Source organism: Cyprinodon variegatus, unplaced genomic scaffold, assembly GCF_000732505.1.
Source record: "Cyprinodon variegatus isolate N-32 unplaced genomic scaffold, C_variegatus-1.0 Scaffold26, whole genome shotgun sequence".
In the NCBI taxonomy this organism is placed as follows: Eukaryota; Metazoa; Chordata; class Actinopteri; order Cyprinodontiformes; family Cyprinodontidae; genus Cyprinodon; species Cyprinodon variegatus.
In genome coordinates, this window is record NW_015150479.1 from 972,118 (window position 1) to 985,246 (window position 13,129).

A 13,129-nucleotide genomic window follows, 5' to 3' on the forward strand; every position below is an offset into this window, starting at 1 on the left:
CCATCCATCCATCCATCCATCCATCCATCCATCCATCCATCCATCCATCCATCCATCCATCCATCCATCCATCCATCCATCCATCAGTTTTCAGCTGCTTGTTTCGGGGATCTTGTTTTCCTCTCTTTCTCCCTTTTTTTGATTTTGGCTTTTTTAACCATCACAGACTGGAGAATCGCCCAACTGCAATCCTTCTATGCGTCTCTTTCTTAATCCTAATACAAGTTGTGACTTAAGATGCGGCTGTATAGCATCTCAGCTACCTTTTTTGTGTCGCCGAAAATGCTCAAGCTGCCTCTGCTGCTGCCTCCGTAGCGTGTTCACCACAGCGATGGCCAGACGGAGGGCTTCTCTAGGGTAACCGTGTGATCGCAGGGCGTCAACCCGTGCGCAGGCCGTAGGGACGTGTTCTGAGGGAAAGACAAATCCCACTTTAATAATTCCAGCTTCCCCTGTTCTATAGTCAAAGTCCAACTTCAGTGTTTAAAGAACCCATTTGAAACCTACATATATATGCAGACTCACCATGCCACAAAGGCCAGCCGCGTGAGTCAAAGAGGGAGCCCTCCTGGTTGTCATGGTAACAGTAGTTGGCATAGAGGTCACTGGCGATGATGTGCTGGAGGTGTCGGTCCTGCCAGTGCAGGTCGCAGGCCTCGATGGCTCGCGTGAAAACAGTCCTGTGGGGGCGCATCTCTGCAGAAAGAGAGGGAGGAAAGATTAGAGCTGGATCATCTCCAGCAGAAATGAAAATACTGGAAAGGAAGCTTATTTATGAAGTTATTTAGTTATCTAACAGCTTCACACGGCTGAAATCATGTCCTTTAAGTTCTTCCAGGGAAATATTAAAGGTTCTCTCATCATCCCAGTTTTGTTTCCCCTTAAACTTGTTCAGATTTTGTTGCATTACGAGCAAAAACACTAAGATGTAAAGGTCTCATAATTATGGGGGTCTTGATTCTTTAACAGGGGTCTTTAATTTTTAACAACACAGAAATTAGCTATGCGTCTGTATTCAGCCTCCTCAGTCGATGCATTTGGTTGTAATTATAGCTGGAGGTCCTACAGTTTGTCTCTACCAGCTGAAAGGTCTTTGTTCAGCAGGAAAGTGAATCTCTAACCAGGTTTGTCCAACATTCAGCTTCCGCCACCTTCTGATTTTACCAGAACTGTCTCCTTCTTCACCCTGTCACTTTAGATGGACTGCCCTGTCTTGGTTGGTTTGTAGTTTTCATTTAGAGATGATGGACTGAATGATGCATTGGGAGATTATTTTTAGAGATTAGGATATTTTAAATGTAATCCTGTTTAGAATTCCTCAACAGATCTGTTTATACTTAGATGAAAATGCAAACAGTTGCACTACTTGTTATAAAAGTCTCTTGGCTGTTTTAGATTGTTTTATTTATCGGAACAAAGGAGGCTGAATACAAATGCACAAGATTTTGATTTTTATAACTATTTTTCTGGACATTTATTTATTTATTTTTTAAGGTATTTAATGGCATTACAAAAATCCCAAGAGAAATATGTTAAAGTTAGAGATTGGATGTGTGAAGTAAAGACACACAGGACATCTAACCTTGATTACCGTGGGCGCCCTGGGGCAGGGAATGGGTAAGATTGGGCAGCTCGTTGATGTGGTTGCCGTCCTCCCAGGGGCAGACGTCCACACTGTTCCATCGCCGCAGCTGCCGCAGCCACGACGACTTCTGCTCCGGTTTGCAGTGGGGGTTCAGCACGATGCACATCCACAGGGCACCTGGACACGCAGCAAATGCACAAACTTTCATGAATGCATAGAAAGCTGATGTAAGCATGAGCAATAAGAGAGTGCTTTGAGCTTAACAAGTCTGTAAACGCAGCTATTGTGTAAGGTCAAAAGCATGAGGCGTTTGTTTTTCATGCTTTGGAGCAAAAGAAATCAGTGGATCTGCTTCTTGAGAGCTTTTTCTCTTTGCCGCCGCCATCTTCTGCTTGGCTACAAAAGTGAGACGTAGCTTATCCAGAGGCAACGCTGTGTGCACACACATCATTTTGGAGCAAATTGGAACAAACAGAATGTGAAAAACGGTACAGTCTCAGGGGACCCGAACACATTCAGGGATTTTACTCTCAAGAGTGCCGAAGATGTGTACTCTCTACAGTGAGGGTGGTACAGATGCATGTGTGAAGAGACAGAAACATTTTGGAGAGACAAGGCCTGAAAACAAGGATAAAGACAGGATGTGAAGGCTGAAACCAATGGGACAGAATGTGCAGCCTGCAAGACTGGAGAAGCAGAAGAGAGAGTGGAAGCGGTTTGCAAAAAAAAAAAAGGGAAGGGGAAGACATTGATGAGGACAAGTGTTTGCAGCTTGTTTGAGACTTAAAAGAGGAGAAAGACAAAAGCAAGGATGGCAGTGCCGCTAGGCTGCATCCACACATCAGGTGGAGTGATAAGGACCCTGGGAGGAAGTTTTCAAGTGTGGACTTCAAAGCAACGCGTGAGCAAGCACGTCCAAGAAAATACGTGGGACTGAAACAGACGATTTCTGTCCTGTCCTCGCAGAGCGTAGAGGAGGACCAAAGGGAGAGGACGATCATCATCATCATCACCGACAGTGACGGCAGGAACAGAGGATGTTAAGGGAAAACGGCTAAGATGGGCTCAGCGGGTTGTGGAAAAAGAGCTGCAAAGCCTTATCAAACCAAACAAGTGTGTGCTGAGCAGCGCTCCTTCACATCCACCAGAAATATAATGAGAAGTGTTTGAAAACACTGCAGAGGTGAGGCTCAGTGTGCCGCATTAAATGGCTTTTAATTCAAGAAGAGAGCTGCCAAACCTACAGTCACAGCGAAGAGAGAGAGAGAGAGAGAGAGAGAAACTGGGCTGTCAGCGCATCTGAGACTGTGGGCTTTCTTGGACACAAAAGCACAAGAAAACAAACAGAGACAAAAATACGTCTGTGTGCCTTTGTGTCACTGTCTGGGTTCGATCACCCATCTTGCTAAATCTGTCAGTGCCTGTGCTTACAGATGGTGGTATATGTGTGTGTGTGTGTGTCCCCCTCCCCTTACCAAGCTCATCCCAGAGCTGTCTGTACTTGTCGGTCATGGTGGTGCCCTGCTGTCTCCACAGCGCCAGCCGAGGGTCGGCCATGAACTGCTCCGTGATCAGTGTTAACATCCTCGCTCCGTTGGAGTCACGCATCTTCAGCATCTCCCTCACCTACACACGGAGAGGTGGGACACATTGGCAGTTTACACCAGGATGGTTCTTTAAAAATTCTGCAATCTAGAATTTAGGAAGATTATTGCAACATTTGCTTATTTCTTTATCTTTATAGAGGCATTTAAAAGGCCATGCATGGTCCCCTTCGCATTTGAAGTCTCCCTTGTATGGTGGGAGAGCAGTGTTTGGTTTTTATTTATAAATCTTCAAATGAATATTGAAAACAATTATCTATCAGAATCTTGTCATTTCTGAACAACAATAAGAGTTTAAATGATAGAAGAGACTGTGTTAAATTTGGGATCCAGTACATCCATCCAATATGTAGCCAGAAATGTAAAATTATTTTAATTAAAAACAAGATGCAGCTCTTTTACACCATTAATTCAAAAGTAGTGTAACACAAAAAGTATATAAGATTAAGGACCTTATTTATTTACTGAACTGATCCTGAACTGATCCTAATTAATAATCTGTGGAGGAAGCTAAAGGTTAGGGATACCACTGGAGACGAGGAAGTAATTCCTTTAAAGTCATGAGAAGTTTGACTGTTGTTTCCCAATAAAGGCTTTCCATATAGTTTTGATGGAAAATCGTCAACTTTGCATCCTTTCCTGTTACAATCTGCTCGCTTAAACATATTCTGTTTGGTTTACTTAAATAACATTGATTCATATGTCATTTGGAGGAACTTTTTTTGAAGTAAACATTTAAGAATTAACATTTTTGACATAATCCAGTTACACAAAAAATTGTCAGGAACAGTCCAGTTTAATCTTAGTTATATATTAAAGCTGTTTCAGAATGAAAACATAAAATCTAATTCGAGCAAAAGTGTAGCACGCCTCTTTCAGCGGGCTGACTGGCAGTGCACAGCAGCATTCGGTGGAGGGCCTGTATTGCTTCAGACAGCTGGGGAAAAAAACGCGATGTGACCGGACATCTTTTGGGGCCCCTCAAAGTGACAAAGTAAATAGTTTGATTATAGATATTACATTTGTAAAACCCCGAAAACAGCCCATCACTCTTACACACATCAATCTATGACACTTCCATTGTTAAAAATATAGATTTTTGCTTCAATACAGTGCTTTTTCTTCTATTTTCCCAGGACCCAAATGACCTCAATGACCTCAAAGATCAGACAAACTTTGGCTTTATTTCTTTTTTCATGAGCAATGTGAGAACTCAAATTTGGAATATAAATAAAAACAATGCAGCCAGTCATGAACAGAACCTGCACAAAACGTATAAAAGACATGCCAGCCTCCATAAACTGCCTGCTTTCATGGTCAACTCAATAAATCATTTAGAAAAAGAAAAAAAATGGCTGAATGGGTGTCGTGACTAAATTCCTCTGGTTGTATCTTGCTTAAATTTGTTCTGAACTGTTTTTGAGAGCTAACTACCCTTGACCTTTCCTTTTCTTCTCTGCTTAACTTGAAATCACATCAAACACCTCTTAAATCTGTTTCATAAGTTATTGGCTTATTCCCTGCAGATTCTGAAAGAGTTTGCACATTATTCAGAGCAAGAGGTCAGAGAAAAAGACAAAAAAATTAAAAATGGCGAGAATAGATTGCTAACATTTAGGGGTTGGGTATAGAGGTAGAGGCGTGCAGAAGTAGCTCTGTGTGGGAGTTTCAGGATCTGTGCAAGGTGGCTGAGAAAACGTGACTTACTCGATTATTGTGTGTGTGTTATATTAAGGCAGACATTTAAGCTTCAAAGTGCATGAAGCTGAGAGACTTTTTAAAAGCCAGGCAAGCTAGATGATAATGGCCTTGGCTTGTGGTCTTTATGAAGCACACAATGCATTAATGCTGGCCCAGCTCAGTAACTGTAATAGCAGCCAACTGACTGAGGCAAACATCTCTCATGAAAGGGTTTAATATACAGTGTGTAGTGCAAGGCTTCTCGCTTTCTATACTTTGTTTTTTCTCTCTTTCTGTTCACTCACTCCTACAATCAGCCTTACGACACAGCCTGCCTTTTAATGTATGCGCATTCTGTGCTCTCTTTTATTCCCATTACGAGAGGAAGCAAAGGACAATGCAAATGAAAAAGAGAGTGGGAGAAAATATCTATTAGAGGGACCCATGGCTCAAGGTGAGCAAGCTTAGAAACATAGACGAGCTGATGGTGAGTGCTTTTCTGTTCTGGGTGTGGATAAGTCAACGCGGTTCAGACCTTGCTAAAGAGGAGGTTGAGTTGCTTTCCTGAGCCGTGGTAGCCTCCCTGGGACAGGAAAAGCTTGACTTGCTCCTGAACCTGCTCCTCGTCCAGGTGCCAGCAGTTCTCGTCGTCCACGCTGGCTCCCGCTGTAGGGTCCGGTGCCCCTAAACAGGCATAGAAACATTCCAGTGTGAAGCACTTGAAAGTGGGACTAAATTTTTCCTCATCGCCTTTTATTTTGATGACAAATATAGCCTCAGCAGTTGCGACAAACTTAATTCACACCATGACAAGATAAAAGATCTATATTTACCCATGACTTGGTTTAAGAGAATAAAAAAATAAACTTTCCTAAAGTTATTAAAGGCATAATTAAAGTTAAAAAATATATTTAGAAATACATTTGTAGACCAAGTATATATATATATATATATATATATATATATATATATATATATATATATATATATATATATATATATAAAGTATATTAAATATTCTCAGCATAAGCAATGAAAAACTTTCGGTAGAAAAGTATAAAAAACCTTAACAAAACTGTTGTTATGGAGAATTGGTAAGGTCAAGCTCAAAATGTATTTAATTCAATCAAAACTTTATAATTTAAATGAATGTTATACTTATAAAGATAAATGAATACTGTAAATAAATAAAGCACATTTTATCTCTTATCCAAAATTTTGACAACAGATTTAGATCTGGCTTTCTGCTGACCCTCTCCAACAGGAGGCTTTTTTTTTTGTTTTTTTCATTTAACATCTCGCTCTCTTCGCTCCTCATCCAGGCTTTTTTTGTCACATATTTTATACTTTTAAACTTGTTTAGAGCTGCAACTAACGGTTATTTTGCAAATTGATTAATTTGTCGATTATTTTTTCAGGTAATCGGATAGCAAAACGTTCCTTAAAGAACACCTTTTATTAAATTTAACGAGGTTAAACTAAAACTTTTTCACTTGAGGAGTTCTGGATAGACCATATAGACACACGAAAAATATTTTTTTATCTTATGCACAATGTTTACATATTTTTTTATTTTATTTTATTTATTTTTTTTTTTTTTACAATTTTAGTATGATTACTGCTCTGAGTGGGTTGCCCTGTCAGCTAAAAGAATGAGTCTCTATACTCCAGTTAAGTATTAATCGATTACTAAATTAGTTGACAATTATTTCAATAATTGATTAATCACGATTAATCCCATTAAATGTTTCAGCCCTAAACTTTTTAATTATTGCTTTAAATGTAAAGCGGTATTATTGAGAGAAGCTGCTATTTCTTGCAATTTTCTTTGTCTTTTGAATTTTCAGAGTTCATTAAAAAAAAGTGAGACAATGAATTCTCATATTTACAGAAACGGAAGGATTGGATTATTGGATTATGAAATGATTCAAATAAAGGTATTTTAATAGGAATTTTTAGGGGAAAAAATATAATACCAACTTTTTTGGTAACGACAGAAAAAATGAGTTATTTCTCAACATAAAGAATGTTTACACCAACAATTCTATCAATTAAAATTAAAGGTTGACAAAATATGTTTCCCTAATTGAAAAAAAAAAAAGAAAATTCTAAGAATTTTTACAAATATTTACCAGGAGTGTCAAAAAATGGGCAGAGCGAAGCAGTATTCTATTTGGTAACATTTAGGTTGAAAGATCTTGCTTCAGGATTTGCATAAAACATAATGTTTCATTTCAAATGTAATTTTTAATGCAGGGATCTATTCTTTAAGACTTTCAAAGTGGAGTAGTTTATTTTTTAGGGAAACTGAGGAATGCTGATGAAGTTTTTTTCTTTTATTATGTAAGAATGTACAGATCCAGAGTATCGATACTGGTCCTAAAAAGGGTCAACATTTGTTTGGCTTTGTTCAGAAGTCCATCTGTTTTCTAGGTTGTAGAATCCATTCCAACTGAACAATCTCCTGTTTCCTTGCACACGTGCGACAGAGCAGCTCTGGACACAGACTGTGAAAACGACTTTTGGTTTGCATTTTCCAGAGATTTACTCCGAAGGTTAAAAGGTTTCTTTGATCTCTGAGATCTCTTGGCTCGTGTCTCTGCCTCTGACACTTATTTTTCATGTCTCCCTCCCTATGTTTCCTCATATTTCCTTCCTTCAAGTCTGTTTCCTGAGTCTTTATTTCTGATGTCTTTTTTTCTTGTCAGACCTGCTCAGCAGTAGCTCATCTTATTTCTTCTTAGTCTTACATTTCCAGCCCCTGTGGGTTTTTCTTTCTTGCTTTTGCATGGCTTCTTATTTCCCCCCCCATCTTCCTTTTAAGATGCAAACTGGTCTATAGTGTTGATTACATCCTCTGCTCTGCTTCATGGATCTCATTTATAAGTAATATTGATCCTGCCACACTTTACCTTCATCACACAATCAATATCTAATATATGCATGTGGAGGCAGGAAAGCACATGTCAACTACACATGGGCACACTAACCTAACCATCCTCTAAAAACCCACTGGTTTCCTCACCGTGGACCTGGTTGATCTCCGAGTTCTGGGACAGGATCTCATCAGCCAGTTTCTGTGCTGTGGGCAACACCTCAGTGTGGTGGACCGATATCAGGTACTGGACAAACTTCTGCAGCTGGTCTCTGCTCATCTGGAACAGGGTTTCCGAGATGGGCAGGTGCAGCTTGACCTGCTCAGGCTTGCGTACCCTGTAAAGCGACAGCGCCACCACATGGGCGCAGTAGAAGATGTCCTTGTTACCGCATGTACACGTTACGGCGGTGATCTTGCAGCGGTCAAAGCTGACACTGACGCTGCAGACGAGTTCCGGGGATGAAGGCGTGGCGGGGTCCGTCACCGTGCCGCTCAGGTGGAAGCCTGGTAAAGTCCAGAACAAAAAAAAGGGGTGAATTTTACAAGTAATTACTTTTTGTTGGTAGTAAGGTGATGGTATTGGATGTTTTATTTTTTTTTAAACAATCTAAAAAACAATTTAAACAATTATTTCTATAAATAAAAACTCAACAAACTCAGGAAATCGACATCTGCAGATTAGATCACTTGATCAACTCAACAACTACATCCCATATCAGTAAATACAGGCCCCAGATATTAATACATGTGCATCTTAATTAAATTATCAGCTCAAAATGTCAGCTGAATAGCTTATAACACAGATTTAGGTGTTTATTTCAGTTCATTTAGATAATTATGGCTTATAGCTAAAGAAAAACCCAAACTCAGTTTCTAAGAAAATTTTAACACTTAAGTACAATTATGCATTTCAATTTCAGGCAAAAAAACCAAACAACTTTATTGTTATAATGATGTCATGGTCGACATACTCATGAGGCACACTGTTGGTCGTTTTTAAGTAAATAGTTATTGATACCCTCCATGAGGAGAGCAGGCCACCAAAGGTCATTGCTAAAGAAAGCTGACTATCACTAAACTGCTGTATTCAAGGACTTTGATGGAAAGCTGGGTGGAAGAAAAAATAATCAGCCTTGAAAGGGGTTTAAAGAAAATCCATTTTTTTTAAAGGGGAGGGGGTGTGATTTACAAGGTGTGAACAGAGCTCCACTGGTCACCCCACATGATGGGTCTATGTGTGTGTGGTGATTTATTTTAGATTTCAAACCAAGGCTCCAGAGTCCGAAGGAAGACAGGAGAGGCACAGGATGTCAGGTTGTGTTCAGGCTCTCCTGATGCATCTCAATAACTCAGGTAAAAAATAAAATCCAAACAAACTGAGTGCTCTGGATGGGTACCTCACACCGAGAAGACTCCATTTTTTTGGGGTCCAAAAACATATGTTTCTGCATTCGGTGATGATTCTGGGAGTCACATCAGCTGCTGGTGTTGGTCTGCTGTCTTTTATTAAGTCCAAAGTCGACCAAGCTGTCATCCCGGACACTTTAAAAGTACCTCCGGTTTTTTCCAGTAGGACATGATCCTTGGCTAAACTGCCAAAAGTACAAAACTGATTAAGTGGCCATGGTGTTACTGCACTGGATTGACCAGAAAACATAACCTTAACCAAACCCCATTGAGAATCAATGGAGTGTTATTAGGAAGATGATGTAGAAAACCTGAGGAGCCTTCACAGCAACCTGGGCTTGCATTACACCTATGCAGAACGACCCGCTAATCACATACCTGCAATGCTGCATTAATGTACTAATTGATACAAAAAGGGGCCCAACCGAGTTATTTAGTGCACATACTGTGTAATAGAGGAATATTAGTTGGTAGAAGGCTGATATGTTCCTCTATCTTTATTGGTCTGATCTCAAATTTTTTTATTATTGTGACAATCATCAAAAAATTAAATAAAAAAAGGAAACAAAGGGACAAATTTTATGTGATGCATCTGAAAATGCATTACTGTCACTTGTTAATAAGACAGAGAAAATCCTGATGCACAACAGGAGGAATCGAGAGAAGAGGCGTAGAAGCCAGCATGCCTGTCCCAGCATGAATTATACAGACTCTTGTTCGAAAATATTGTTTGATCTCGCCTTGACTGCATTATCTGGAGGCGTGGCTACTCATTATACAGGAATGAATATGAATGAGCCAGGTGGGGTCCCCCTGCTGTGCTGTAAAACACACACTCGTGGGCACATGAAAGATGAAGGCGTGTGCACAAGCGCCGGGACGCAGTGTGAGATCATGACTTATTAATAATGGGAGGGGTTAGAAGCAGCTTCATGAATGCATTTATGCGCTCAGGAGAAACATGTGAAATTCATGTGCAGCAGGCATAGACATACATATCTTTAATATGTTTATCAAAGGGCTGAGTGCCTACATAGCCTCCGTGCAAAGCACATCTTAGTGCATATAAATATCAAAGGTTTTTTCTTGTAAGAAGGGAGGAGCAAGAGTTACATATTTTATGGGTTATGGATGAAAGTGGATGCACAAACAAGCTAAACAGAGGTCAGATCAAGGTAGCAGGTAAACAAAAGAATCAACGCTCAGGATATACATTAAAATAAAATTGTGTTAACGGATCCTATGCTGTGCATAACAAACATCTGTACATTGACCTAAAGGTATAGAAAAGGACATTCATTTTCCGGGTGGATCATCAAAATAAGTGGTCCTCCTAATTGTCAATCATTCTGGTCATATGTTTACGTAAGGCTGTCCTACGTGCTCGTCCCCATTTTCACTTACTGACATTGAGTCTGGCATAGTGGAAATATTGCACATCTTTTGGAAAGTAAATCTGTATGAGCGATGCAAACAGCAATTTTTAAAAAGAGCGTGCAGAGCACGAGGAGAAATGGGCTTGTGCATGCTCTCGCACGTGTTTAAAAGGCGTTTCTTCTCACGAACGGGTACAGGGTTGTGCATGTGCATTATTTTTTTTAAGTGAAGAGGGTGGGTCTTTGTGAAAATCCTCCAATATACCTTTAGTTTTTCTACAACTTGAAAAATTCAAATAAATGTGCTAAACGGGCACAGTGTAAGTCGAAAGGTACATGGTTCTTTTGTATTATTACATAAAATTCCCTAAAATTAAAATTTTAGTCTGATTTAAATTGATTTTCAGTCATTTTTTAAACCCTTCTGTAGCCTCACCATCACAAGAATCCTCATCTAACATTACCAGTGCATACGGTACTCTAACCTTAACCTTAAACTCAGTTTATACCTTAGTCATAAACCTGACCATTAACAAAGTCAGGACCAGCAAACTGTCCTCAGTTTAATGGTGAAAAAGTAAAAAGCGGTCTTTATTCTGATGCTAATACACAAGCACACACACATTTGAGCATAAGCTTTTTGCTAGGGTCATTTATAATTACTTTCTCGAGATTTGTGTACCCTGAAGTCCACAATTATAAAACATGATAGCTGCACCATGGAGGAACAGTGAAGTTGCAGGTTCTGCATGGCAGCATGGCGCCCTCTGTGTGGAGTTTGCTAATCTTTTTGTGAATCGATGCATTTCCTTCCGGTATTTCTGCTTTCTTTCATAGTCACAAGAAACCCAATAAACTGGTCCCAACCTGCCCCTTGTCCACTGTTCTAGGACTGCAAGGATTAATAAGGCAATGAAAACAAGGATGACTGGATGACACAATGTGCCAATGGGTTTGGTTGTTCTGTATCTGCAGAAGTATAGGGTGTTAGCTATAAATATGCAGCAAGGCAGACCTGCACAACATTGTGCCACAGAGATATGCATTCCCCTTCTGAAAGCCAGCTGGCAGAGGAAGCACGTGTTCGTTAACAATATCCACAGAAGAGGGGTGTGGATCGACATGGCAGCTCTTCACATGTGCAGTGATCAAAGCTTGGATGTCTACAACTGCGGGAGACGGAGGGAAACAAGGAGCCGCGCTGAAACAATCCTAAACGAGACAAAAAGGTTCGCACACCGCAGCTGGTCCATGGAGGGTGTGTTTGTGTGTGGGGGGGTAACTTATTTAACAACGACGCCACTCAAATGAACGTTTGAGACTCGGTGATACCTTTTTTTCGTGTGGATATGCGTGTGTTTGCTTGTGCGGTTTGTTTGTGTGAAGAGACTTTCAAGAGTGGCCCCTGGTTGAGCTGGAAAAAAAATAAATAAAAAAATAGATCAAAAACATGTGGGAACTGAGAGAGCTCAAAGAAAAATCACCCTCAGATGCAAGCTTACACACACACACACACACTGAGCAAAAGGTTACAAAGGCAGCTGTACCTTCTTTTGCAAATGTTTTCTTTCTGAAAGGGAAAATCATCCACTTTAAAATTCAAAACACATGAAAACCCTGACCAGAGATAAAAGACTCGCGGGTTTTAAGGGGTGGGGAGGCTTTGTCATGTTTTCCTCTGCTTTATCGGACATTTTCACTCTTTCACCTTCCAAGCCCTTTGCATCCCCCTCCCGTCCTTGCCCCTTCCCTCCCTTCATCAGTCCACATTCCCACAGCTCTTTCAGTCTCACTCTCTGACAGATGGGTAGGTAATGAGTTTCGCCTTTCCCCGTCCAATCGTCTGGGCACCAAAAAATGCCCCTTGTGCCAGAAATGCCCTTTTAATTTAGCCAAGCGCTGAGTACAGGGATATTACTGTTTAGGCACACACACAGACACCCACCTCCCAAAACCCCTGGCTGGGTGGGTATGAAAACTTCAGTGTCTCATGTGCTAGCTATTAGAGAGCCTGGTTTCCCCCCCTTTACCCAATCCACCCAGCTCCCTTCCCAGAGTGGCGCTCTCGCCTCTTTTCAGTGCATGTTCAAGAGGCCAGAGTTGGCTTTCAGAGTAACCATGGTGGCCATTTTTAGAACAAGGCCTCTGTGAGGTTGCCCTAGAAACCCCTTCTGACCGCCCTGGTGAAATCACACTTGGCAGAAAGCGCTGTGCAAGGTGGCAAGAACAGCGTGTGACCGAGTGAGCAAGACAGAGAAGATGTGAACCACATAACATGATGCTAAGGTTTTCAGTCATCTCACACTGTCTTCTATTTTTGCTTTGACAGAGTCAGACAGTCAGAAATACTTCTGCAATCCTTCTCATTTAAGAGAAAAATGTGTCTCCTTTTTCAGCCATTAGGTGTAGAGTTAGAGTTGTAGTCTTTTCAGGGCGTTTTTTCTTTTTGGACTCACAAGGTGACATTTAGACATCACTCAAACTATTGACTCCAACATTGTATATAATTTCAGATTAATTTTTTTAAATATTGGAGGGTTAAACATACTTAAATGGGATGTAAAATTATATATAAATTATATTAGATTATATTAAATTA

At 40.3% G+C, this 13,129-nt stretch overlaps 1 protein-coding gene across 1 annotated transcript in view; it reads right to left on the minus strand.

The window, feature by feature from the left end:
• The window catches only part of zswim6 (zinc finger, SWIM-type containing 6), a 66,158-nt gene that overhangs the window by 17,291 nt on the left and 35,738 nt on the right, over positions 1 to 13,129 (minus strand). The window contains 6 exon segments of the mRNA XM_015395910.1: positions 264 to 410; positions 526 to 696; positions 1,583 to 1,762; positions 3,061 to 3,211; positions 5,405 to 5,553; positions 7,895 to 8,251. Of these exon segments, the coding sequence (XP_015251396.1) occupies positions 264 to 410; positions 526 to 696; positions 1,583 to 1,762; positions 3,061 to 3,211; positions 5,405 to 5,553; positions 7,895 to 8,251 (1,155 nt within the window).